This window comes from Cephus cinctus, unplaced genomic scaffold (assembly GCF_000341935.2).
Source record: "Cephus cinctus unplaced genomic scaffold, Ccin1 Ccin1_scaffold0215, whole genome shotgun sequence".
Lineage (NCBI taxonomy): Eukaryota > Metazoa > Arthropoda > Insecta > Hymenoptera > Cephidae > Cephus > Cephus cinctus.
The window spans coordinates 3,093,176-3,118,138 of record NW_014332933.1 but is presented as its reverse complement, the minus strand read 5'-3'; the positions used below and the strand labels follow the sequence as shown (position 1 = coordinate 3,118,138).

Here is a 24,963-nt window from a genome sequence, read left to right as displayed (position 1 = left end):
ATGCTCAGTACTTTGATGTGTAATAATTTTCATATTATTCTCAAGGAAAGTGTACCGATTACACGTTATGCTCTACGCCGAGCGTATGGTACACTCAGAACCATAATTTACAAGATTGTACTTCATAAATTCACTACGTGGTCATTAATGTAGAAAGGAATGGATCTGTATACACCTGCAATAGACAACCGACGTACGTAAGAAACTTTATGAAAGATCGCCAAGTTGTAAGAATACTTTTCAATGTTTATAGAACTTCTAGCTATTCGAAATATTGCAAGGATAACCTGTTTCTCACGAGCGTAATAATACTGGAGCACAGCATCGGCGAATGCTCGTCGAGTCTCCTTATAGAAATGATTAAGAGGAAAATTTACTATCGTGTAAATGAAAAGCTGGTTACATAAACATTAACGACCTTCTGATAGAACAACTCATAAATGGTAGGCCTACGGTCAAGGTAATAATAATCCCTGATTTCGAAAAATAAAGCAAACCCAACACGACAGTTTGACATATAATTTCCATTGATTGATTAAATTCTAGTTAGCGTGAACGTACGGATCACTATTATTAGAGAATATTATTTGTCCAGTTAAATTCTAATTTGTGCAATCAAAGATCGTGAAGGTTAATTGAAAAGTTAAAGAGGTTAATAGAATAGATCCCTGCACAACGCGTGCATGCACCTTTTCCTGTTTAAAGCATATATACATATATATGTATGCATATGTATATATCATCACTACCATCCCATTTCTTCGTTCCCTCTTTACATTATCTTTTTCACATACTACTCACAAAAATAACAATCCCCCTGGTATTCCGGGTTTATTGACTCGTTCTCTCAAACACACTGTAAAACATAAATACGTAGGTTGTTGATAAGGGAACAACTGAAATTATTATTCTTGCCACTGTGTCCTTGACTCTTATCAGATAGATGCTCGGAAAGTTTAATCCGACATGATATCAGTGCTATTGATATCCCAATCTGTCATATCTTACACATCAATAATGTATTATTAAACTTAAAATTCTCGGATGGACACTTGGTTACGTACATATGCAGTATATTGGAGTACCCTAGGTATCCCGTACATATATTCTACTGTTTATAAAGTTGAATAGGTTTATTAATTTGCAATAAACGTAAATGACACTAAAGGATTATCGGAATGACACTGTAACAGGTTCTTCTTTACTTCAAGGAACAATTTGCATTTTGGTAAGGGAGGGACTGCATCAAGTGCACCAGAAACCGGAATTAATCGATGAGCAGGGCTGGACCAATTGCCGAATTCTTTGGAGTGAAATAATAATCGACGTTTAAGAATGTGACCAGCCGAGATTTGGAGCCATTGGTATACACTCACCTTTCCTTAAGCAGCTAAGATTCTCAGGAAATTCGTATGAAATCGCGGTATACATCATAAAATTTGGCACAGACAGTTAGAAACAACCGCGCACAGAACGCGCGAACATGTCACTCGTGTTATTTAATGTTTTACGTTTCCCGTTTTTACGCTGGAATTATATGTCTTCGAGGCACAAGACACCTGCCTTCGCGAGCGTTCATACAACAAGACAGTGTACCGCACAACCTGTCATTCGAATATATTCGATAGTACGGAACATGCGTCGTGACGTCAGCCCACCAGCAGCAACCACCTACCACTTCAATTGGAATTTACTTCACTTCGCTTCGTTCTTACTGTTACTAACTTCACGGACATCGCACATGGCGTGGCTCCTTTTGCTAATGGCGCGACTAGCGTCGTTTTCTTGAAATTTTATGTCTCGGTCGGTATATAAATTTTCAGTCGGTAAAGAAGATTTCGGAAATCTGAGAAGTTCAAATATAAACTTTTAACTCTAGTGGAAATAGTCATTTTTTTGGTTGCGCTGGAGTAGAAAAGTACAGTTTTTCTTCACTGAGTATAATTGTAACAAATCGGAATAGGGCTACAGTTACCAAAAATGCATATTGGAGCAGAAAACAGATTGGAGCATGAACGGCATATATGTATGTATACAATTCATTTCTGATGCTTATTTTTTTTTTAGAGTAAAGATGTGGGTTTGTGATTAGTTTCTGAAAATTCTTATTATGGTTTATAAAAAAAAATCTTTAAGGAGTCTTCCTAGCTTAGTTGTACGACTATTAACTTAGATTTTTTTTTAGACGAAGTTTCTAAATCGAAATATTTTAGCCATTTAAGTCCGGCTTTCTGGTTTTCCGACCTTGTTTACACAGAGATGAGTACCACCTATCTTTCACAAAGTGTATAGTTTTTAGCCAATCACATTTTGGGGTTGAAGCAAGACAAGCACAGCGATTGGCTAATACAAGTTCACTTTTCATCTTCATCACTGTTGAAAGGTACGCAATCCAGCCTCTGGGAAAGCACGTATGTCGTCAATTGCAAATCCACGGTGATCAGTTGTGATTAAAGTTGGCCGAATGTGGACGAATGTTTATGAAAAATTATATATTGTGCAATACGTTGTTGGGTCAAATTTCTTGAAATTGTGTAGGATTTTTTAAGCTACACTACAAAAATAAGTAGGCTTTTAGGTTTGTAATCTTTGTGAATATTTTTTTGCAAAATGTAAGTGTGATGACTTTCTGTCAAAAGTTGTTTCTTCATTCTGTTCTTGCCTAGTGTAATTTTTTTTTTAAAGGCTAGTCATATGTAACTGCTATATCTACTTTGACTTATGTACTTTCATTTGTGTTTCAGAAAATTATACTATTAAAATGTCAGAAATATCTTTGGACGATGAAGTACTATCACCGGACATGTTCTCAGATTCAGAGAATCAAATGACAAGTTCTTTCAATACAATAGAATTAGACGAACGTAAGTAGTTTATAGTGCATCTAAAATTATTTAACTTAATATCTTATTTTTTACTATTTTAAGCACTAGTCATTTCTGAAGAACCAGAAGTCACAGATACCGTACATGAATGGAAGGGAGTTAGTATGGATCATATTTATAAAGGCTTGGGACCATTTGGTTGCCATCAGCATCCTCCAATTTCTCCAAGTGCAGAGCATACAGTTTTATTTGAGGTATGAGACTATCTGTCAATTGACATTAATTCTGCTAACCATATAAAGAAATTAAAAAATTATATTTAGTTGTATTATATAGTTTTTAATTATTATAAATTATAAAAACATCTATGATTTGTTCAAACAGTTGCCTCTTAATAATCGTGGTACGCCAAAGCCTTATCCAAAGCAGCAGAAGGATAAATGGTGTCAAGGATATGTTAGAATGCCTCATTCTATGCATAGTCTTTATCCAGTGAATCATGTTTGTAATATAGATTATAATTAATATTGATAACAGTATATCCTATTATTATAATCATTGTGTGTAGGAAAATGGAAGTAACGGATTCCGTCAACGTTGGGAAGTTATTCAAGAGGCATTGCTCAAGAGTTTTGTCTCCACATATCAATTGGAAGCAGCGATTTTGTCATATAACCATAAATATGCTCATCGTTGGGATTTTTCTGCATTACATCAGTTTTTCTCTGAGGTACAGTAAATAATAACATTTTTCTATTAAGCTCTATAGAGTTAATGCCTCTAAAACAAAATATACAGGTAGTTGATGAAGAATCAGCAAACCATTTCTTCACTGGATTGTTACCAAAAATAGTACAACTAGCTTTACAATTGCCAGTTCTGGTAACTGGAGCAATTCCATTATTAAAACGTCATACAAATGCATCCATCAGTCTTAGCCAGTTGCAGGTGTCTTCACTGCTTGCTAATGCATTTCTATGTACTTTCCCAAGGAGAAATTCTACTAATCCCCAATCCGAGTATGCCATGTATCCAAATATTAATTTTAACAGGTAACTTGTTTATCCATGCCAAGACTTTTTCTTTCATACACTGCTATACTAAACTTCATCGTTTTCAGACTTTTTGGATCATATAGAGAAGATAGATACGACAGATCTGAAGCTGTGCTAGAAAAATTAAAATGCATCTTTCATTACTTCAGAAGGATAACATCTCAAGGTGCGCCTATTTTAAATGAGGATATATTGCTATACAAAATAAACGTTAATCTGCTGAATCGCAAAACTACGCAGTTCGGATTATCTGATGAATTTTTTGTAAAGTAGCACCAGAAGGCACTATAACAATTCAGAGACGATACATTCCAAAAGAAGAGTGTCCTAGATGGGAGCAACAATGTCACAAACTGCCACCATTACACATAACAAGCAAGGGAACAATCGAGTCTGAAGGAACAGGTCTTCTACAAGTAGACTTTGCCAATAAGTAAGGAAACTGATTACTGATTAATAAACTGCCATTAAATTTAATCATAAAAAATTGTAATTTAATAATATTTATTATTAGATATGTCGGCGGTGGAGTTCTACGTTGGGGCTGTGTGCAAGAAGAAATAAGATTTGTCATTTGCCCGGAATTAATGGTGAGCATGTTGGTAACTGAGGCTCTAGATGATACAGAAGCTCTAATAATTAGTGGAATCGAAAGATACAGTAAATATGAAGGATACAGCGATGATTTCAAATGGACTGGAAATTTCGTCGATGAAACTCCAAGAGATAGCAGTGGCAGAAGAAGAACTTCTGTTGTTGCCATTGACGCCTTATCATTTGAACAAGCATGTACTCAATTTAATACTAGGAACATAATACGAGAACTGAACAAAGCTTATGTGGGATTCAGTAGTTCAGAAATGCATACTGACAATTTGGCAGCTATTGCAACTGGAAATTGGGGCTGTGGAGCTTTTCGTGGTAATCCACAGTTAAAGGTGTTGGTACAATTAATGGCTGCTGCTGTAGCTGGCCGTTCTATGGTTTACTTTACTTTTGGAGATACCAACTTAAGAGATAAAGTTGCTGATCTGTATTGGCATCTCGTTGAACATGATATAGATGTTGGTAGGTTGAAAAAAAATTGTGGAGCATAATGCAATAGAGATGTCAAATACTTATAGAATATTCATTTTTTTTCAGCTCGACTGTTTTATTTACTGTCTCAATATCGTGAAACAGCTTCTAAAAATTATTCGGATTTTTATCAATTTTTATATAAACGAAGTAAAATGAAACCTATAACAAATTTTTTAATTAAAACTGAAACAGAATCAACGAAAATTGATGGAATGTCCCAGGAATCGGAGAAATCGACTGTCCTCTTAACAGGATATACTTCTAAGGCTAAACAGAAGGAGGAGGAAGACGAACTAATGATAGCAAATTGGTTAGAAGATTTAGATCAGAATAATGTTGAAATTACATATTCAGTGGAGAAGAAAGAGGAAGAAATTGTTAAATGTGTCGATCCCAGTAATGTTGCAGGTAAAAATTCGAATGAAAATAATTCTATAAGTTCTGCAACGAATAAAGATAATGCAAAGAGTATTTCAAGTACCAATTCTGTAATCAATGATAGTATCATGAAAGAAGATTTGTCCAACAATTCATTGCTATGGCCATCTGATTCTCAAAGTATGAAAATGCAGCACAGTCGACCTTCTGCTCTGGAAATATTGGGTACGAAACAGGTGGACACTGTTAATAATGAAGTAAGTAAGGCACAAAAAGAAACGTCGCCTTGTACAAAATTAAAAAAAACAATTGACAAAGACAACAGTAAGAAAAATTTAAAAACAAGTCAACGGAAAATATCTGATTTCTTTCCACCAATTAAATAGGTCCATAGAAATTATTGTATGAGACTTGTTAATCATAAAATTGAAAATCTACAGTACACTAGAAAACCATTGTATATAATTGTAAACAATTTAATAAGTAAATTTTGTTTATTAACTTCACATCATTATTTTTTATTGCATAACTTCCTGACCTGTTATGTCTACGTAGCTTAAATCCTTAGAATATTAAGAACGCGTAATTCCTCTATAAATTTAATGTAAAATTATTTTGAAAAGGACGCAAGGTGGCCAAAGAGCCGGGAATAATAATATTAGACCACGTGATAAATATCGACGTATCTTGTTGGCCGTGGACCGAACAAATGGCCAAATACTAAAATGGCTCCTGCCACTGAAATATTAAATGCTCTCAGCGAAAAAGTGACTTTCCAAAAGAAAATGTAGGATTTTTCGATCAATCAAACGTTACAGGTAAATTATAGTGTGTTCGTCTTCATTTTCTGTGTATTTTCAAATTCGTGGGTGAATGTCAATAGTGAATATTGTGGGCGGTTTCGAAACTGCTACTAATGACATTTGCATGACGATTTGACAGGAGACAGGTAAATATTGAGCCAAGTGTTAAGCGATTAATATTTCTTAATGATTGCAAAAACATCACCGTGCATCGACATTTTTTGAAAATTTGCCTGCCATGAAACTCGTAACGTTCTTCCCTTGCGACATACCATTTTCGCACGGTCGACTCTCAAGCATTTCAATATTATAATCGCTCCAAAATTAGCATAATAAACTGTAGCCTGCAAGATTGTTCAGTTATATAGTTTATGCATCCTCAACAAAATGACAATATTTACTGTTACGCAGTGTCTCTTAAAGAATACATTGATTAATCACATTATGCAATTCTATATCACTGCTGCACATTTTGCATTCTTTCTTATCAGTAATTATTTCCGTGTTTATATATATATATATAGTTTATGACTGATGATTTAATTTCGTCGAACAGAAATGCTATTAGAAGGATAATCTTCAAGGAGATTGCCAGTGTGTCTCATTAAACCTCTTGTACTACAAAAGTATATTTCTCTTATCATTTCTTTACTTGTTTTCTATTAAACAATTTTGTAATTAGTAGTTTTTGATATTTGCAGTAAATCAGTAATAATGAACATTATGCGAAAATTGCGAGGGGGTAGTAGTGTGGGAGGTATGGGCTCCAGCGGTTCTGGAAGCTTAGACGAAGGTGCTGGAGGTGCAAATAACCCTCAGCATACTGCCCTGGGCCTCATGCACCTTAAAAAACTTTTTTCCGAATATACACACCCTGCTCACCCACTTACTGAAGCTGAACGTGATGATAAATTGTATAACATGCTGCCTTTATTCTGCAAGGTAAGATAATCATTAAATACAATCTTAGAGGTTGTAATATAATAAATTCAAGCATACTAAATATTTTTTAAATGAGAAGATCATTCTGACAATTCAATATCATGAGAAATATAATTTTATTATGTCGCTTGAACAATTTGAGCCACTTTTTAGCCCCCTATGTGTTAGTATATTAATTCATTTAAACTGTAGTGCCCCCATTAAAGCACACATGTGCTTTACATCCTTATCTATATTTCTTACCATATGTCTTTCTTTACCATATTTGTTGTGCTTGTCATATCAAATATTTTCTTTTTTCATGATAAAATAAATAAGTTAGTTACATAAATATTTGAAAAACATAATTGTTTGAAGATCTTCTTGCTAATATACATATTTCATGTTTCCTCCTCCTCATTTACTTCAATAGCTAAACCATGTATCCAATTACCTGCCCACCCATTGTGTAGACCCAATAAGTAACCACAGACTAAAGAGAAAGATCTCTTCCAATACTTTACTGGCTTCCCAGAATAGGGCTGGTACCATAGAATTACTATGTGTGTGTATTCTATCATTTGGAGTACATAATTGAAAACATTCTTCAGGTGTTTGGATCTAGTCCTTCCGGAGACATGAATGAAAAATTTTGGGACATCTTAGCATTCACCCAGCAGGTATCCCGACTCATGGTATCTGAAATACGACGAAGAGCCAGCAATCAAAGCACAGAAACAGCAAGCTGTGCAATAGTGAAATTTTTAGAGATTGAAAACAGTGAAGAATCAAGTAACGGATGGATGTTACTCTCTGCATTAAATTTATTAGCAGCTGGCGATACTTCTCTAATACAGGCAAGGCTATTATTATATATTTTACAGCGTCAAATATAATACTACTTTCATTAAGAACAATTACATTTTTCAATAAGTTCTCACAGTACATTCATCGATTAAACCAAACATTCTATTCCATTGAATATTAAATAGGCCATGACTTCTGCCTCTGTGCCATCAACCTTGGTAAAATGTCTTTACCTTTTCTTTGATTTACCGGAAATGAGTGAAGTTGAGGCTGACGCGACCGATGCAAATAGTGAATTCACTCCCAGAGAACGAAGAATACTTTTACAAAAAATATTCGTGCAGGTAAATACGATCGACACACTTTTCTATTGTTCGCCCATTATTTACGCTTCATTTATTGATTTCTGCCTCTCTACCTAGACTATTATTACTAATTGTTTATGGTTATACTCGATTGTCTCGACAGCTCTTAGTAAGATTGTGCAGTCATCCATATCCGGCGGAAGAGCTAGCACGAAAGGATGATCTGACATTACTTTTCTCGGCAATAACAAGCTCGTGTCCACAGTACAATGTAATGTGGCGTAAAAGCGCTGCTGAAGTTCTAATGACACTATCTCGACACGGCCTTACGCAAAATGTTGTTGCTTACATTCACAGTAAGCATTACACATTTATAGCTAACATTACTTATTTGAAGCGAACAATAAACAAATTTCTATGGTAACAATAAATCTTTATATCTTTACAGATAAAGGTTGCATAGCTCTTTGCATAGACAACATGCAACGAGTGCCTGAGCTAGCACCACTTGAAGTTGTAGAAATGTTCGTGACAGTATTTTGCTTTCTAAAAGATTCCAGTGAAGTTTCTCAGACACTCTTGGATGATTTCCGTGCCTGTCAAGGTTATATCTTTCTATCGGAGTTCTTACTCAAGTAAGTTTTCCTTGATTATATATTTCTTCCGATCATATTATGAGATTTTCTGATATATTTTATTCAATTTATATTATAAATTTTTTCCGACAGGCATGCTCCATCAAGATTAGAACAAGATGGTCGTGCCGAGGCACAAGATGCCATTAGAAATTTGGTATTGATGCTGGCATCCCTTACCATGTGTGGTCATACGGAATTAAAACCTAGCCAAGCGAGCATGGGTTCCTTGTTTCAAATGCTTGGATTTACCTTACCCCAACCGAGTAACAGAGGTATCATTGAGTTTTCATAATGAACTCATTTTGGTCAGGGGCATCTCGTTAAATACTTTAATTCTGTCATTACAGGCGGTAGCGTTCGTAATGTTCAAGCATTTCAAGTATTGCAATCAGTGTTTGTAAAGTCTAACTCACCGCTTCTGTGTTGCACAATACTCGACGCTATATCGAGCGTCTATCACAGTGACAATGCGAATTACTTCATTCTCGAGGGACAAAACACACTCTCGCAATTCGCAGAAAAGATACATCTGAAAAATCCCGAGATTCAACAGAAGTTCTTTCATTTACTGGAATTCATAGTGTTCCAGCTTAATTTCGTGCCTTGCAAAGAACTCATATCTCTTTCAATTTTACTTAAATCCAATAATTCAGTCAGCTGTAGTATCATGTGCATGGATACTCTTCTAAACATACTCAGGTAACACAAGTAACGTCAGACACAGAAACTAAATGACGTAAAGAAGAACTATCACAATGGCTTTTAATGATCACAATTTAATCCTTTAGGCATAACGTAATATTTAAAGACGTATATCGGGAGGTGGGTATGCTGGAAGTATTTGTTACTTGTCTGCATCGCTTTGCAACACTGTTAAAGGATAAACAAGCTGCGCAAGATCAAGGGATGGGTAAATATTTCACTCACTTGTCAATCATTGTGATTCGTCAGTTGATAACTTATAATCAATTTCGTATTTCCAGAATATTACATGTGCCCAGAACAAGAGCGTCTGGGTGCCTTAGTCATGGAAGCACTGACAACCTTACTAGCAGGCAACGTCCAAAATGCCAATGTGTTTAGAGAGTGCGGAGGAGCACGTTGTGCCCACAATCTTGTTCCCTACATAGATTGCAGATATCAAGCCCTTGGGATAGTCCGGGAGTTGGTACTCAGTGCTGGTGGCGACGATGACATGGCTACATTATTAGGAGTGATGCATTCAGCACCTCCCAATGCTTTAGTACTGAAAACTCATATACTAAAGGTACCTGAAACACAGCTGTGAACGTTAAACAAATCAGTATTCTTGAAATAGAGAAATACAAAGTTAATCTATTAATTTCTAGTCGTTACTCGCGTGTCTGCGCGAATCGCACCGTACCAGGACAGTGTTCCGGAAGGTCGGAGGTTTCGTTTACGTCATGTCCGTTTTAGTATCTCTGGAGGGTCGTCTAGGTCCACAGCCCATTAAAAGTACAGAGCCGTGTAATGACATTACTCAAAGAAGTCCTCAAGACGAGGCACAGTTATTAATGTTACTGCATGTCGTATTTCATACGATCAGCACTGCTATGCGATTTGAACCAGCAAACGCCAAGTTCTTTCATCATGAAGTAAGTCTTTGAGGTGATATCATTGTTTGTATAAATATTTTAAATAACTGAGATTAAACTTTTCCTGACTAGATATGCCAATCAAGTCTGTGTGACACTCTACGGCTTCTCGGCTGTTTCTCATCTCTTACAAAACTCGTAGCAACGGATGTGGTCCTTTCTTTGAATTATCATAACACACTGCTTTCCCTGTTTACTGGAAGCGTACTGGAACCAACATTTCCTAGTGAGATGCCACAAATTTTAGCATATGCGTGCTTGCTGATGAGACTTTTGTATGACGCCGCCCTGGATGCTTTTGACAAGCCAAATTTAACTGGCGTTGGTATAAGATCTCCAAGTCATAAGCAATCTAATATCGAGGTAAAGATTTAATTCAATGGAAATACTCTTTTTTTTATCTGAACTGAATTTAATGCGTTGCTGGTATCTAGCATCAAAAGTCATTGGATTCTCCTGGAAGTGGCAAGAGGTCTACTGTCAATTCTCTAAATCTGAATCCTCCAATGCCGGAGCCAATCGTGGTCCATCCTGGTATTGTTGTTGGGATGCTGCATCTGCTCCCTTCCATATCAGATTCGTCTCATGCGCAAATGGCATTGGCCTTACAATTGTATGTTGCTGAAGTTATCAAAAGTCTAGTACGCACTGAAAGAAATCAGCAGGTGATGTGCGAAGCTGGGATGGCTGGTGAATTGTTAACAATGGGCAAAGTTGCTTTGCAAGATGAAACGCATCCACTTCATCAGCCACTTCAGTACATCATTGAACGACTTGCTGCTCAATCCTTAGAACCCAGAGACTTGAGGTAATTAAATGACTAGAATTCACTTTAATGAATATTTCACCAGAGACCCTCTCCGTTATTAAATTAAATCTAAGGAATCTAAGTACGTGAATTTTAATTTAACAGAGAGTTTCTACGGCTTGGTGATCCTCTGTGTTGCATATCACTCGATGACGTAGAACCAAACAAACCCAAGCCAGGTGGACCTGTCCCGCTAACGCGTATCAAAACCCTAGTATCAATGACAACACCAAAAGATTTTCGTGCTCATGGTTCTTGCACTTTGCCACCTTTTGTGGAGCTGGACATGAGTGCCGAAGGTTTTGCCTGTCTATATTTACCGAGTGTTGCTCCTCAAAGCACAACACCGCCGACAGTTGTTGCTGCTGATAATAGTGTCCTTGGAGGAATTGGATCAGGTAATAAAAATATAACCATCATTACACTTGTACTTGTTCTATGACTATAATCCACTTTGTCTCACATAATATTACTTAAGAAAATTCTTACTGGGTACATGGGCGTATATATCTACTGTAATCACTGAGTACGATATTATTAGCGTAGGTCGTATTCATTCATGCTATTGCTCTTACTTAGCGGAGAATGAAAATGTTTTCACATCCTATTCGGCCGTCTGTCGTCTCGTACTCAGTCGATTCGTAGCCACAGAAGTTAGTGTATCTGATCTTGATAGTGTTTTAAAATTATTGCATTTATAATTAAGGCGACAGATTATTTCCACCTCAAACTGGATTGACCTTCAGCACGTGGATATGCGTGGATAAGTTCAGTGATCCCAGGACAGATGCTCACTGCGTAAGATTACTGACTTTAGTGCGAAGTCCTCAGACTTCACGAGACTTGATATGTTTTACAGCTGTTCTGAGTGCCAGGGACAAGGCTATTATTGTGTCTACACAAGAGACTCCTCTGCCACAAAGTAAGTGTCATACGTGGGAACAATTAGTGCATCACTGGTAATGTTATCATTATTTAATTAGATGTAGGAGAATGGGAACCAGAGGGTACTGGTGAATGTGGAGCTAGAGTATGGTGCCCGGATTTACTTCATGAAGGACAATGGCATCATATTTCTATTGTTTTGAATCGCGCAGTTCTGAAGAATTCCAGTTTCTCACTGTATTTGGATGGTCAACATATACACAGCCAAAAGGTAATTGAATTTATTAGCAGTCTGCTCATCGCTCCTTGTCGATTTTTATTTATAATTTTAACTTCTATTAGCTTCACTACATCACGCAAAGTCCTGGTGGCGGTGCGACCAATCTGACTGTAGCATCTCCTGTTTACGGTTACATTGGGACACCTCCTTGCTGGAGACGATATTCCAGACTCACGTGGAAGCAAGGGCCTTGTCACTTAGTGGAGGAAGTATTCAATTCTCAAAGTGTAGCAACCTTGTTTAAGCTAGGGCCTCATTATATGGGTAGTTTACAAGCACCTCAATTAATAGGTAAGACGAATTGAATAATTAGTTAATTGGGAAGAGAGTTTTAAATAATATTTCCTACTTATGCAGGACCAGAACCATTGCAAGCACTTGTAGCAGAGGAAAAGGTAGTCTTTGGCTTAAATGCAAAAGCCATGTCTCAATTAACCCTGGCTAAGATAAGAAAAGTATATAGTAGAGCCGATAACAAATCAATAGCCAAACAGGTATATTATAAAATCAATACAATAATTACTATTTATTCATACTAAAATTTTTTAATGATATCTAATGTATGCAATTTTTTTTATCAGCTGGGTATGTCATCGCATGAAAATGCAACACCTATCAGGGTTTTGCACAATTCTGCAGGTCATTTGAGTGGTCCAGCAAGAGCTCTGGGTGGCGTAGTCGTCGGATATCTCGGTGTCCGAGTCTTTAGTCCTCGTCCAGTAGCAACCATGATCGACAACGTAGGCGGATGTTCTGTTTTGTTAGGTAAATGAACGACGGTATCAGATGCAGTATGATACGCGTGGGTGCGACTTGGAGCTTTATCATTGCAAGATTAAATTTTTTTAACAGGACTGATTGCAATGGCACAAGATGTAGAATCTCTCTATGCTGCTGTTAAAGCACTGGTATGCGTGGTACGCTCTAATCAGGCTGCCCAGCAGGAAATGGATCGGCGAAGAGGCTATCAGACATTGGCAATGTTATTAAGACGGAAATGTCCTCTTCTCAACAGCCATATTTTACATCTTACCTTCAGCTTGGTAGGAACCGTAGATAGTGGCAGGGAAACCAGTGCTATCCCCAATGTCACTGCATTCCAGGATCTTTTGTGCGACCTACAGGTAAACAATTATCGCGATTCTTTTGTCCAAAAAATCGACAAGTGCTCTAGTTTTTTCGCTGCTGCTAGGTCTGGCACGAAGCACCCGGTGAACTTCTTCGTTCACTATTGGAACATCTTTATGAATTAATTGCTGAGTCCAGTGAAAAACGCACCAACTTACGTCTTATGAGAGACTTGCAGTTGGTACATAAACTATTGCATATACTTAGTGATGTCAAACAAAATCCTACCAGACAAGTGCTTCTGGCATTGCTCAGTATACTTTTGGGACAGCCTAGACAAGCTGACCTGCTATGGTAAAGTTTATATGGATGATATTATACGAGTTGTGCCGTTTTCTAATGAAAGCATGAATTGTTTTATATATTTAAATATATTTCAGGTTTGGACAGTTCATCGTTGCTACTTTACCAGTTGGTTCTGAAAAGCATTTGGTTCTGCGAGAAGGTGACGGAAACAAGGAAGGCGAGGGTGAAAGTATTCTGTTGAGGAATCGGTGTCTTCAGCTGCTACATTCATTATTATTTAATGGTCTAAAAGTCAATGGCAGGTAAGAAGTCATGACAGTTTTCAGAATCACACATCTGTATTAAGCTTCACAACATTTGTATTGTGATACAATCATTTTTGTGCAGCATGTGCGAGGAAGTAGCCAAAGTTCTGGGATTGGATTGGATCTTACTGTTCCTTCAATCTGGTCTCCATAGTACGACTGTCGTATGGGGTTTAAGAATATTAGTAGCAGTATGTGCTGTGCAGCCGATATTGCAAAAATTCAAGGAAGGAACCAGCAATGGTGGTTGGCTGAGACATACTGATCACAATAAGATGGCATTGGCACTTGGTTCGTAATAATGATTTTATAGAACTTTAACATTGCTGGACTTTTTTTTTATAATTCTTGAATTCCTTCAGGCTGTCATCAACAAATGACAGGCGGAGATCTTAAAACTACCGGCCTTCACGTACCAGGATTTCAACATCTTGGATGGTTACTTCCTCAGCATGTTGATCTTGTTCCGGAGCTTTATTTCCTTTTTATTGCTCTCATGATGGGCCAATCAGTCAAGTTACTGCCAGCAGATTCCAAAGTAATTTTATGATTTATTAAAAGCGTCAATCTAAATGTTCTAGTAATACAATTTGATCATCCAATAATTATTAATACTTTTTAAATTCTAGCTGGATTTGGATAACGTGTGGAGCTTTATGTTTGGTGTCCCAGCTAATCATTCACTTTCTTCCTTCGCTGGAAGAATTAATTTATGTCCTGAAGCTGTGGTCACATTATTAGCCATGGTCCGCACTATGCTCAATAGTCATTACAACGGGTCAGTATGATAAATAATCCTGCGCTATAATTTTAATGGATCAATTCACTTCTGTGTTTCCATAAGCATCTTTCATTTGATACAGGCCAGAAAGTCTACCGGAATGGCTGAATGACTATCCAGTGACAATAATACAATTCTTATTCTTCCTGTACCACAATTTCACTGACTTCTTGCAAGTGTTCATGGCTGCTGAAGTCCTGGGGGCATTAGCAGGTACTTTATTTCCAAAGCCAACAAGCTGCAGTCAAGATAGTAGTGGTGCCAGTACACCAGCCGATGAGGTAAATATCCTCTAAAAATGATCTTACTGATTTTGACCTTAAATTTTATAATAGCAATCTTCACTCCAGGAACCGGTGCTTGTTCGATCCCCCTCAAAAGATGTCGGTCTAACAAATCATCCAGCAAGAAAATTTGTTATGGATTTCCTACGAGTCATTGTCGTTGACTCCCTTTCACTATCAGTCAGTGCAAAGTCCCCACCAGCTATTGATCTAGTCCTAGAAGCCTGGCCTGAATATGCATCCACAGGACAACAGACGCGATATCAAACAGAAATTTTATCAATTTTGATGGACCATTTATTGGCAGCTGATGTTCTGATTGGTGAACAGGCTGCTCTGCCAGTAGTACCTGGTGGATCTGTAAACAATATTACGAACAATGTTTGCTACGTTGCTGCTAGAATCGTAGACAAGCTATGGCAAGGTAATAATCATGTGGTAGCTTTTCGGTAAAATGCTATCTACTAATTATACTTATTTTTTTTATAATACTTGTAGGCGCCTTAACAAAAGATCCACATGAAGTATTTGATTTTATTGTGAAACTCATTGGACAAGCTAAACGTCGACCTGGGGCAGTTAATATGGAAGGACTTCATCACTGTCTTAATAGAACAATTTTATTCCTGCTATCACGAGCAACTGATTCAATTGCTGATCAAATGGCTGTGTTGGAAGCACTGCACAAGCTCACCAATCATAGGTAAATAAAGGTTCTCATGAGGATCGTGCACAGTTTCTATTCATTCACTTTACAGGCTGTTAGTTTTTGGCGCTGGCAATCACGAGTTGGAATTCATTGGATGCTTGACGTATTGCCTTTTGCAACTGACAGCTGACATTAAAATAATGTTAGACACCAACATGAAGACAACTTGGCACGTGAACCCTCAAGTTGAATCTAGCGATGATAGATTGACCTCACATCAAGGTCACAACTTGATGGCTGTCGCCGCCCTCAGAGTGTGGGAGGAGTTGTACGTTTGCAAGAAACCAGCCATTGAAGAGGTCTTCAAGATAAGTCTTCCGGTTCCAATCGGAAATGAAAGAGCACCTGACTTGGCTGCGGTCAGAGAACAAGTTTACGAATCCGCAGCGAGACTTTGGCTGAATTATGTTGTTCTAGAGAGAAAAGCGTCGTACAGAGTACCATGGGAATTGCATAATCAAATACAATCCGTAAGTAATATTTCCTGTACAATAAATTTAATTAAGAAGTGTTTTTCAGTTGTGTAATGTTGTTTATTAATAAATAAAACTCTCTGCAGAAAATACAAAAAGTTACTGGCGGCCTCACCAGGTTAGCAAGCCGAACTAAAGTCCGAAAGGAGGAATCAGTACGTGTTAGATTACGATTGCATCAAAATACTGTTGCACAATGGACCGAACAACATGTTGCATTGGTTCGTGAACTCGCAGCTGCCAGGCGCCTTCAACATCAACAGACAAATCAACACACTCAGCGATACGTCTATCAGGTTAATTATAGTTAATTGGATTGTGCGCAATAAATATAATATAGATTGAAAATAATGTCTCAACGTCATTCACAGGAATGGTTGCAAACGGAAACGGAATTAACAAGAGAACGCGGTCTATGGGGACCACCGACTCCTACAAAATTGGATAAATGGATGTTGGATATGACGGAAGGTCCCTGTAGGATGCGCAAGAAAATGATGAAAAATGAACTTTTCTACATACATTATCCATACAGACCTGAACTAGATCATCCTGATAATGTAAGTTGATAATTATTTTATAGTACAGGATTTATAGTTCCATTAAACATATGCTATAAGAACTCAATGGATGCACTTTGTAGAAGCAATTGAAATACAAAGTGGCAACTAGCATGGACAGTAAGGAATATTATCTGAAGCAATTGGGTAATTCCTCTGGTATGTTCGAGCGTGAACGTGATCCTGTAATTGATGATACTCCGTTGAATGTTAACGAAACGTCTACTGAAAGTGAACCTCCTATGGTACCTTGTACATTGGAACGACACGCCAGTGAACCTGATGAGGCACCAGAGGATATCGAACAAGAAGAAGAAAATAATCAGGCTGTTCCAGACAATCAGACTTTACTTCGATTGCTCGAGGAGCACGAAAAGGTGCTTTTTATCTGAAAATAATAATCGTGATATTGACACTGAACGTCAATTATTGATTTATATATTTTTAGATAAGTCATATGTTCAGATGTGCCAGGATACAAGGGTTAGACACTACTGAAGGCCTTCTTTTATTTGGAAAAGAACACTTTTATGTCATTGATGGATTCACTTTATTGAAATCGCGAGAGATCAGAGATATTGAGAGTTTACCAGAAGCTTATGAACCCATCTTGCCATCACCAGGTTCCCCAAGACGATCCAGGGCGATGCGGCAGTGCTCAAAATTTAATTATGAAGATATCCGGTACGTTTTTCAAGGATAATTTTGTTAATTTCCTACTAGGGAACTGGTAATATAATTTTGGACTTTCTGTTGATAGAGAGGTACACAAGAGAAGGTATTTGCTACAGCCAATGGCATTAGAGGTATTCAGTGGAGATGGTCGAAACTATTTATTAGCTTTTCCACGAAAAGTAAGAAACAAGGTTTATCAAAGATTCATGACTTTTGCTACTGCTATTGCTGATAGTGCTCAGCAATCGGTAGCTGGTCAAAAGAGAACCGCGAATGTGGAACAAGCGACGGGATTGCTGTCGAATTTTATGGGCGAAACATCTGTCACTCAGCGTTGGGTGGTGGGTGGATAAGTTTTTTATATTTAAAAATTGTTTTATTTTCTTAATAAAATGATTTTATTTTCATATTCAGAGAGGCGAGATATCCAATTTCCAGTACCTGATGCATCTTAATACTTTAGCTGGACGTAGCTACAATGATCTTATGCAATATCCTATATTTCCTTGGATCTTGGCCGATTATGACAGCGAGGAATTAGATTTCACTGATCCTTCAACCTTTAGGGACTTTAGCAAACCTATGGGAGCCCAAAGTCCTGAACGCTTATTGCAGTTCAAAAAGAGGTACCGTCCTTGTTTTTAAAATTGACAAACTCAAATTGTACGTCGTCAATTTTATATATTTTACTTGAATTTATTTATATTTATAGATATAAAGAGTGGGACGATCCACATGGCGAGACACCACCATATCATTATGGCACTCATTATTCTTCTGCTATGATTGTCTGTTCTTACTTGGTCAGAATGGAGCCATTTACCCAGCACTTCCTCAGATTACAGGTCAAGATAAATATAATTGATAGAATCCTAGTAATATACAATTACCTCAGTTATTGCGAAAACAATAACGAGCAATAATTTTGTATATGTTTAGGGAGGTCATTTTGATTTGGCTGACAGAATGTTTAACAGCATAAAGGAAGCTTGGCTTTCAGCCTCCAAGCATAATATGGCTGATGTAAAGGAACTTATACCAGAATTCTTTTATCTACCAGAATTTCTTGTCAATTCCAATCACTTTGATTTGGGTATGTGACCCAATAATTATAATAAAGGCTTAAAGGTCTTTTTACTATTGTTATAATCATTTTGTAGGTTCGAAACAAAGTGGAGTACAACTTGGTGACATCGTACTTCCACCATGGGCGAAACAAGATACTCGTGAATTTATACGTGTTCACAGACTTGCTCTAGAATGTGATTACGTATCTCAGCACTTGCACCAGTGGATAGACTTAATATTTGGATGCAAACAGAATGGTCCAGGTGCTGTGGAAGCTGTCAATGTCTTTCACCATCTCTTCTACGAAGGCAACGTCGATATATACAAGTGCGTTGATATAAAATAGAAATATCGTATTAAACAGCAATGATCCTAATCAAAATCTAATTTTATAGCATTGATGATCCATTAAAGAAAAATGCCACAATTGGCTTTATCAATAATTTCGGTCAAATACCGAAACAACTGTTCAAGAAACCACATCCAGCTAAAAAAATGTCTCAACGAACAAGTGTAATAGATCCTGGTCCAATTACACCAGGACTTAGTATTACTACATCCGATAGACTTTTCTTTCATAACCTTGATAATTTAAAACCTTCTCTTCAACCAATCAAAGGTAAGATTTTTCAATGATGACTTAATAACGAATACTAAAAAAAGATTTATCCTTCATTAGAATTGAAAGGACCAGTAGGACAGATATTGCACGTTGATAAGGCTGTCCTTGCCGTGGAACAAAATAAGACGTTGATACCTCCTTCGTACAACAAATACGTTGCTTGGGGTTTCGCCGATCATTCTCTGAGAATAGGAAACTATGACAGCGACAAGGCAATATTTGTATGCGAGGCAATGATGCAAAGTAGTGGAGAAATAGTAGCGTGTGTCTGTCCGTCTTCTAAATTAATAGTGACAGCAGGAACTAGTTCGGTAAATAGGAGTGTCAAACTTTTCATTATTAATATCTTATAATATTATCCTGATTTAATTTTCATTAATAACAGGTTGTTACTGTCTGGGAGTATGCAAAACGTCAACTTTCTATCAAGCAATGCTTGTATGGACATACAGATGCTGTCACTTGCTTGGCATCGAGTCCTGCCTACAATGTCATTGTGTCAGGATCGCGTGACAGCACAGCAATTATTTGGGATCTATCGCGTTGTCTCTTTGTCCGTCAACTTCGTGGACATGCTGGACCAGTAGCTGCAGTAGCGATCAATGATCTTACTGTAAAGTTGATGATTTTATTAGAATACTAAGGGTTGAGCTAGATATGAGTTATGTATTTTCTTTGCTTAGGGCGACATTGCTACCTGCGCAGCTACCTGGCTACATGTCTGGAGTATCAATGGCGAGGAATTAGCCAGTGTGAATACATGTGTTGGCCGTGCTGATAGAATGCAACAAATTCTTTGTGTAGCATTCAGTCAAACTCATGAATGGGATTCACAAAATGTTATTATGACTGGTTCTACGGATGGTGTGGCACGTGTGAGTATCAGAAGATTATAGAAACTGAATAAGAAAAATTAAAGAATTATTCTTGATCAGATTGAAAAATTCTATTATTCTTAGATGTGGTCTATGGATTATGTACAAGTACCAGCAGAGGAGGACAAGGTGGAGGAAGTAGAAACTGAAAAGGAAACTAAGGGGGAACCGGTCGATGAAGATCAGAAGGAAACTACTAAGAAGAGAGTGCATGACCTCGTAAAGCAAATGAGTATATCCACAGAGGGAACAGGTTAATAAATTCTTAATGACTTATGAAACTATCTAATAATCTATGGATTGTTATATTAATTTACATAAATGGGACTTTATCGCAGCAATGCTTACAAAGAGTGGATCAGAGAGTAGTCTCTCCGAACCAGAAAATCCTAAAGAGGCATCCAGACTTCACGAAGAGAAGGAGGAGTGTTCTGATAATGAATCCAGCAATGGTTCTGGCAGTAAACCATCACCACAGAGTAACCACACTTCCACAGTAGTACTAAGAAGAAAAAGTCGTGGTAATCCAATGTTCAGAAAGAGTGAAGGTGGAGGACGTGCTGATAGCGAGGGTACACAGATCAGGTAATTTTTTTTCTGTTCATAACCTTAACAGTTGCCATTGCAAAATACTACAGATAATAACAAGAATACCTTTAGTGATTCTATGAACAATACTGGAGATTCTGAAGGAGCACTTAGAACCAGTAAGAGCGATACCAGTTTGACAGACAGCTTCGTTATGGTCACTGAGGCTGATACTAAGCCAAAGAGAATTAATCCACAGAATATTTTACGTGATGGTTTTAAATGGCAAAGACAGCTTGTATTTCGTAGTAAATTAACAATGCACACTGCCTATGATCGAAAGGATAATGCCGAGCCTGCATCTATCACGGCTCTTGCAGTATCAAGGTAAGCCCATTCGTACGATTTTCTACAATTCAGGATTTTTATGAGACTTGAAAATCTTCACGATATTTCTAAGATGGCTCGTCATGATTTTGAGATCTTTACTATTGTCTTGGTATTAGAATTTCGAAATTCTTTACAATACAATATCTGACATCTGGTTCGTTTTTCTGTCCTCTTAAAAGGGATCACAGAGCTGTATACGTTGGTGATACTCGTGGCCGTGTATTCTCCTGGAGCGTTTGTGAACAACCAGGCAGAACTGTTGCTGATCATTGGTTAAAGGATGAAGGTGCTGATGTCTGCGTAGGATGTGGTGTCAGGTTCAATCTGTACGAGAGACGTCATCATTGCCGCAACTGTGGACAAGTATTCTGCTCGAAGTAAGTGATTAATTTTCGGAACAGAAAAATAAAATCATTCCATCAAGACTATTTGTTATTTTCTATCCATTATGGAGCCATTTTTTATTTGAATTTATCGTTCTACGAACAGATGCAGTAGATTTGAGTCTAAGATATCAAGACTTGGTATTCTCAAACCTGTTCGAGTCTGTCAGGGTTGTTACTCGACACTACGTTCTCAGCATTCAACGGACAGCAACACTTAATACAGTAGCCTAGAAACTCACACTGCGTACGTTATTCATTTCGACGAAGTTTTAGCTGATTTGTACATAGTTATGAATGGATTGTATACTTCCTAAAATAGTAGAACTCATGCTAGATACATGTAAATGTGGTCCTGATTCTGTGCAGCGATAATATTGCAATCCTTTGCCGGATTTCAAGTTTCTATGTACTTCTTAAGATATTATTTATTATTATGTTTATAGTATATTCAGATCTATCTGTTCACTCGGATATAAGTATTTTCTATTAGAAAAAAAATGTATTCGTCATTAGTATGGGATTTGTGTTATGAAATTTTTATTGTTAATCTTACTTATTAGTATAAATCTCAAAATTGTTGTGCGTATACGAAAATGATTTCCATGCAAAGGATTAATTATATTCGCTTTAGCAATGGCTCCCCGTATATTATAAAGGTACCGAAGAAAATCGTAGGACTTAGCTACAAATATATAATAATCATCGATGTTAATACTTAAGAGATGATATATTATTTATAATCTGTGATTCTTATTTTTCATGATATAATTTCAGGATAAATTAAGCAATTTAATCATTTTTTAATATTTGTAATACGCGATATTTCGCGAATAATTCATTTTATACCGCGACACGCATACACAATCATTGAATTTGAATTAAATGAATTAATCGAGGTTGATCAATGTTTATTAGATTTTAGTGCCCAAGCAGTTTGAGGCCTACATTTGAAAAATAATAATTTTTAACCATTGGGACTGTTATCGAGATTACTGCTCATGGATCCATTGTTCAGTTTACTCTGGCCTATAAAATTCTTTACAGACACAAAGATCCATCAGTAACACTAAAGACGATTTTTGTCATTCGATTCGAAAGTGGAACACGTTTAAAACATTAAATTTGATCATTTTATTGTAACAATTTTTTATCTTTATTTTTATCTAATTTATTATTGATAAATATTTTATTATTAATTGTATTTTTCGTTGTGATTAATACTTGGTTACACGGTAATCGAACAAGAATCTGAAGGTAAAAAAATACGAATGTACTGTATCCCATTGTCAACTCTGAAAAATATTATTACAAAGCATACAACTATATAATAGACAATACCGTATCTGCATAAGAATAAAATAAAACTATAAATTCTGCCACTAATAGTGCTGAACAAACAATGAAGAGAAATAAATATCTAGGCATTTATTCATCAGCTTAGATGACTCGTATGCATAGAGTTATATATTGGATATAAGATAGGCTTATTGCTTTTCTTCTGAACAATTTCTTAACAATTCATAGTTGGGCGATCCATGACATTTTAATTGATAATGTGCATGCATAGTCCATTTAGAAATTAGTTTTTCTATAAGTTGCATACAAGATTAGCTTCTTTAAAAGAATCTGGTAATTGTTAGTATACATCCTAGTATTGATCTAATAGTGGCTATGATAGTGGAAAATAAAAAATGCAAAAACAACATTTAGATAAAGAAAATCATCATTGTTTTTCATAAGGCACACATTTTTTAAGTTCGATTCAATATAAAGTTGTATCTGCTGAATATGAACTGGCCATCAATGCGCAGTTTATTCCAATTAAATAATTGTTTATAATTTTTGTTCAATGGTATTCCTACTTACAAGCGATGTATAGCTCTTAAATTTTATACTGTATGCTTGTTAAATTGCTTCGCACAAAGCAGGATCAATAATGTAGAGAATCCAGAACAAATCAATATTGTCTATTAATATATTAAGGATTGTCATCCGTGGGCAAAAATTATACGATAATGATTAAAGTGTTATATGTTTAACGCGGCGAGTTGCGCATAAACAAATTAAATATTGTTCTAACATACAAGACCGAAGATAATGATGATAACTCAATTATTTATATGTTTAAAAAACTTGTTTTTTAATGGATTATCTATTTGTATTTTTCTTATTGATATTCAGTCTAGAAACTGCATACTATGATTTTCTTCTGTAATCAAGGCGATGCTTGAGTTTTGTTCCTTCGAAGATTTAGAGGCGTAACTGTAATGTCTAGTCATATATCTTAAATTGATATCCTTGCAAGAAAGAGAATCGCCATAAATCTTCTGAAAATCTTTTTCTTGATTTCTTATAGCATTAAACAGTATTATTTATACATTATTAATTTCTAATATATATTAATTGTACATAAAGCATAACTATACTAGCGATTCAACACTAATCAATTTGTTGTAAGTTTTCATTAAGGACAGGATTGCTTTGAATATTGAAACCATCTTACGACATTATTTTAGGCTCTAACTTTGTTAGCCGATGTAATAATTTTATTTACAACCGCCATATATTAAGCGTTTCCACTTGATGTTTGTCATTATTGTCATACCACAATTAGACTCTACTCAACTAAAAGTGCAGTACAGAATAACATACGATATGTCATTAAAATGCAAAATTCTGCTCTAAACACCTATTCTTGATTATGCCTCTACGACTCAACCGGATTTGATAGAGAAATCACAAGTCGAGAATAGAACAGACAGACCTCAAATTGTATATAATTGAGAAAATGAATAAAATAGCACTGAAATGAAGTTTACATCGCGTTATAGATGTAATCAAGATAAGTAGATTTTAGAAAATGATATATAATATATATAAAAATAAATATTATGTCACAATACAGTGTATGCGTGAGCATGCGAGCCTGTGAGTATGCCCAAGCGTGTCTGTTGGTGTGTACAGATGCATACCGGACATAGAAATTATGTATACATAATAATATTATTAACAATAATAAAACCATTATTTACATTGTATGTAGTTAGAACCATCGGTATTGTTAGTTGGTACTTGGAAAACATTGTATAGTTGAACTTGGTCAATATAACTATATTGAATGGGCTAAATTGAAATGATTCTTTCCTCGCTGTACAATAATATAATATAGCAATAAATCGCACACATAATATATGGCCATAATCCATATAAACATACAGATAAAATATATATCCCAAAAATCAATGATTAGATTGAAACGGCAATAACCCACAGAACAAGTTTTCAAATATTACGACTGCGCACAACGATTGCGCAGACGTGAATCTCCGTTAGCGTTCAAAAAAAAATCATTGATGATCGACAAAAATGGTTATGCTCATTCATACTGTTAATAAGATATTTATATGTGCCATAATCTTCGAATATGATATTGGACAAGAAACGAAGATAAGATGCCATTAAGAAATGCGATCTGTGAACAATCAGATCGATAAATTTACGGAACTGGTTAAAGCACTAGCACGCCGGTAGC

General features: G+C 36.3%; 3 protein-coding genes across 23 annotated transcripts in view; 2 read left to right on the top strand and 1 right to left on the bottom strand.

The window, feature by feature from the left end:
* The window catches only part of LOC107265132, a 46,382-nt gene extending 44,639 nt beyond the window's left edge, over positions 1-1,743 (bottom strand). For 3 of the 8 annotated variants that reach the window (XM_015734224.2, XM_015734225.2, XM_015734226.2), the window contains exons 1-2: positions 1,377-1,743; positions 802-856 (exon numbers count right to left, since the gene is read on the bottom strand). The gene's annotated coding sequence lies outside the window, so the exon portion shown is untranslated. The remainder of the gene's footprint in view (positions 1-801; positions 857-1,376) is intronic. The other 5 variants (XM_015734217.2, XM_015734219.2, XM_015734220.2 and 2 more) reach the window with 2 other exon arrangements.
* LOC107265134 (poly(ADP-ribose) glycohydrolase) lies at positions 58-5,844 on the top strand. Of its 10 annotated transcripts, none has more exons than XM_025082329.1 (12): positions 58-193; positions 254-460; positions 1,212-1,364; positions 2,745-2,864; positions 2,928-3,079; positions 3,210-3,326; positions 3,394-3,555; positions 3,624-3,877; positions 3,946-4,046; positions 4,151-4,313; positions 4,395-4,948; positions 5,024-5,844. In XM_025082329.1, exons 4-12 carry the CDS (start codon positions 2,762-2,764, stop codon positions 5,722-5,724), a joined length of 2,307 nt encoding a protein of 768 aa, XP_024938097.1. In that variant the 5' UTR covers positions 58-193; positions 254-460; positions 1,212-1,364; positions 2,745-2,761; the 3' UTR covers positions 5,725-5,844. The 10 variants fall into 10 exon arrangements, with proteins under 10 accessions (XP_024938097.1, XP_024938093.1, XP_024938098.1 ...); XM_025082331.1 differs by lacking the exons at positions 58-193; positions 254-460; positions 1,212-1,364 and adding exons at positions 1,997-2,026; positions 2,293-2,383 and having other exon boundaries at positions 5,024-5,368; positions 5,463-5,604; XM_025082325.1 differs by lacking the exons at positions 58-193; positions 254-460; positions 1,212-1,364 and adding exons at positions 1,848-2,026; positions 2,293-2,383.
* Positions 5,845-6,030: 186 nt separating this feature from the next.
* Positions 6,031-24,117, top strand: LOC107265294 (WD repeat and FYVE domain-containing protein 3). 5 transcript variants are annotated; one of them, XM_025082476.1, is made up of 48 exons: positions 6,034-6,287; positions 6,698-6,767; positions 6,843-7,083; positions 7,674-7,919; positions 8,055-8,213; positions 8,338-8,530; positions 8,623-8,809; positions 8,903-9,084; positions 9,160-9,511; positions 9,601-9,722; positions 9,796-10,079; positions 10,162-10,428; positions 10,501-10,791; positions 10,863-11,236; positions 11,342-11,634; positions 11,943-12,158; positions 12,220-12,392; positions 12,464-12,692; positions 12,759-12,895; positions 12,983-13,166; positions 13,254-13,525; positions 13,594-13,823; positions 13,910-14,077; positions 14,163-14,371; positions 14,443-14,618; positions 14,710-14,858; positions 14,944-15,142; positions 15,197-15,569; positions 15,644-15,848; positions 15,904-16,324; positions 16,414-16,623; positions 16,699-16,887; positions 16,971-17,264; positions 17,336-17,571; positions 17,648-17,903; positions 17,977-18,188; positions 18,275-18,407; positions 18,502-18,655; positions 18,723-18,957; positions 19,026-19,249; positions 19,310-19,563; positions 19,638-19,865; positions 19,936-20,127; positions 20,212-20,380; positions 20,466-20,712; positions 20,788-21,042; positions 21,225-21,422; positions 21,535-24,117. In XM_025082476.1, exons 3-48 carry the CDS (start codon positions 6,856-6,858, stop codon positions 21,647-21,649), a joined length of 10,320 nt encoding a protein of 3,439 aa, XP_024938244.1. In that variant the 5' UTR covers positions 6,034-6,287; positions 6,698-6,767; positions 6,843-6,855; the 3' UTR covers positions 21,650-24,117. The 5 variants fall into 5 exon arrangements, with proteins under 5 accessions (XP_024938245.1, XP_024938244.1, XP_024938243.1 ...); XM_025082478.1 differs by having other exon boundaries at positions 6,037-6,156; XM_025082477.1 differs by lacking the exon at positions 6,698-6,767 and having other exon boundaries at positions 6,031-6,156.
* Positions 24,118-24,963: the final 846 nt, after the last annotated feature.

Bases quoted from the DNA above. Each gene is read 5' to 3' on its own strand.
- LOC107265134 (XM_025082325.1), top strand. The intron at 2,865-2,927 runs GTAAGTAGTTTA...TACTATTTTAAG, and splicing joins TACAATAGAATTAGACGAAC to CACTAGTCATTTCTGAAGAA. The intron at 4,314-4,394 runs GTAAGGAAACTG...ATTTATTATTAG, and splicing joins CAAGTAGACTTTGCCAATAA to ATATGTCGGCGGTGGAGTTC.
- LOC107265294 (XM_025082477.1), top strand. From the start codon at position 6,856: ATGAACATTATGCGAAAATTGCGAGGGGGTAGTAGTGTGGGAGGTATG. The intron at 14,619-14,709 runs GTAATTTTATGA...TTTAAATTCTAG, and splicing joins TACTGCCAGCAGATTCCAAA to CTGGATTTGGATAACGTGTG. The intron at 15,849-15,903 runs GTAAATAAAGGT...TTCACTTTACAG, and splicing joins CACAAGCTCACCAATCATAG to GCTGTTAGTTTTTGGCGCTG.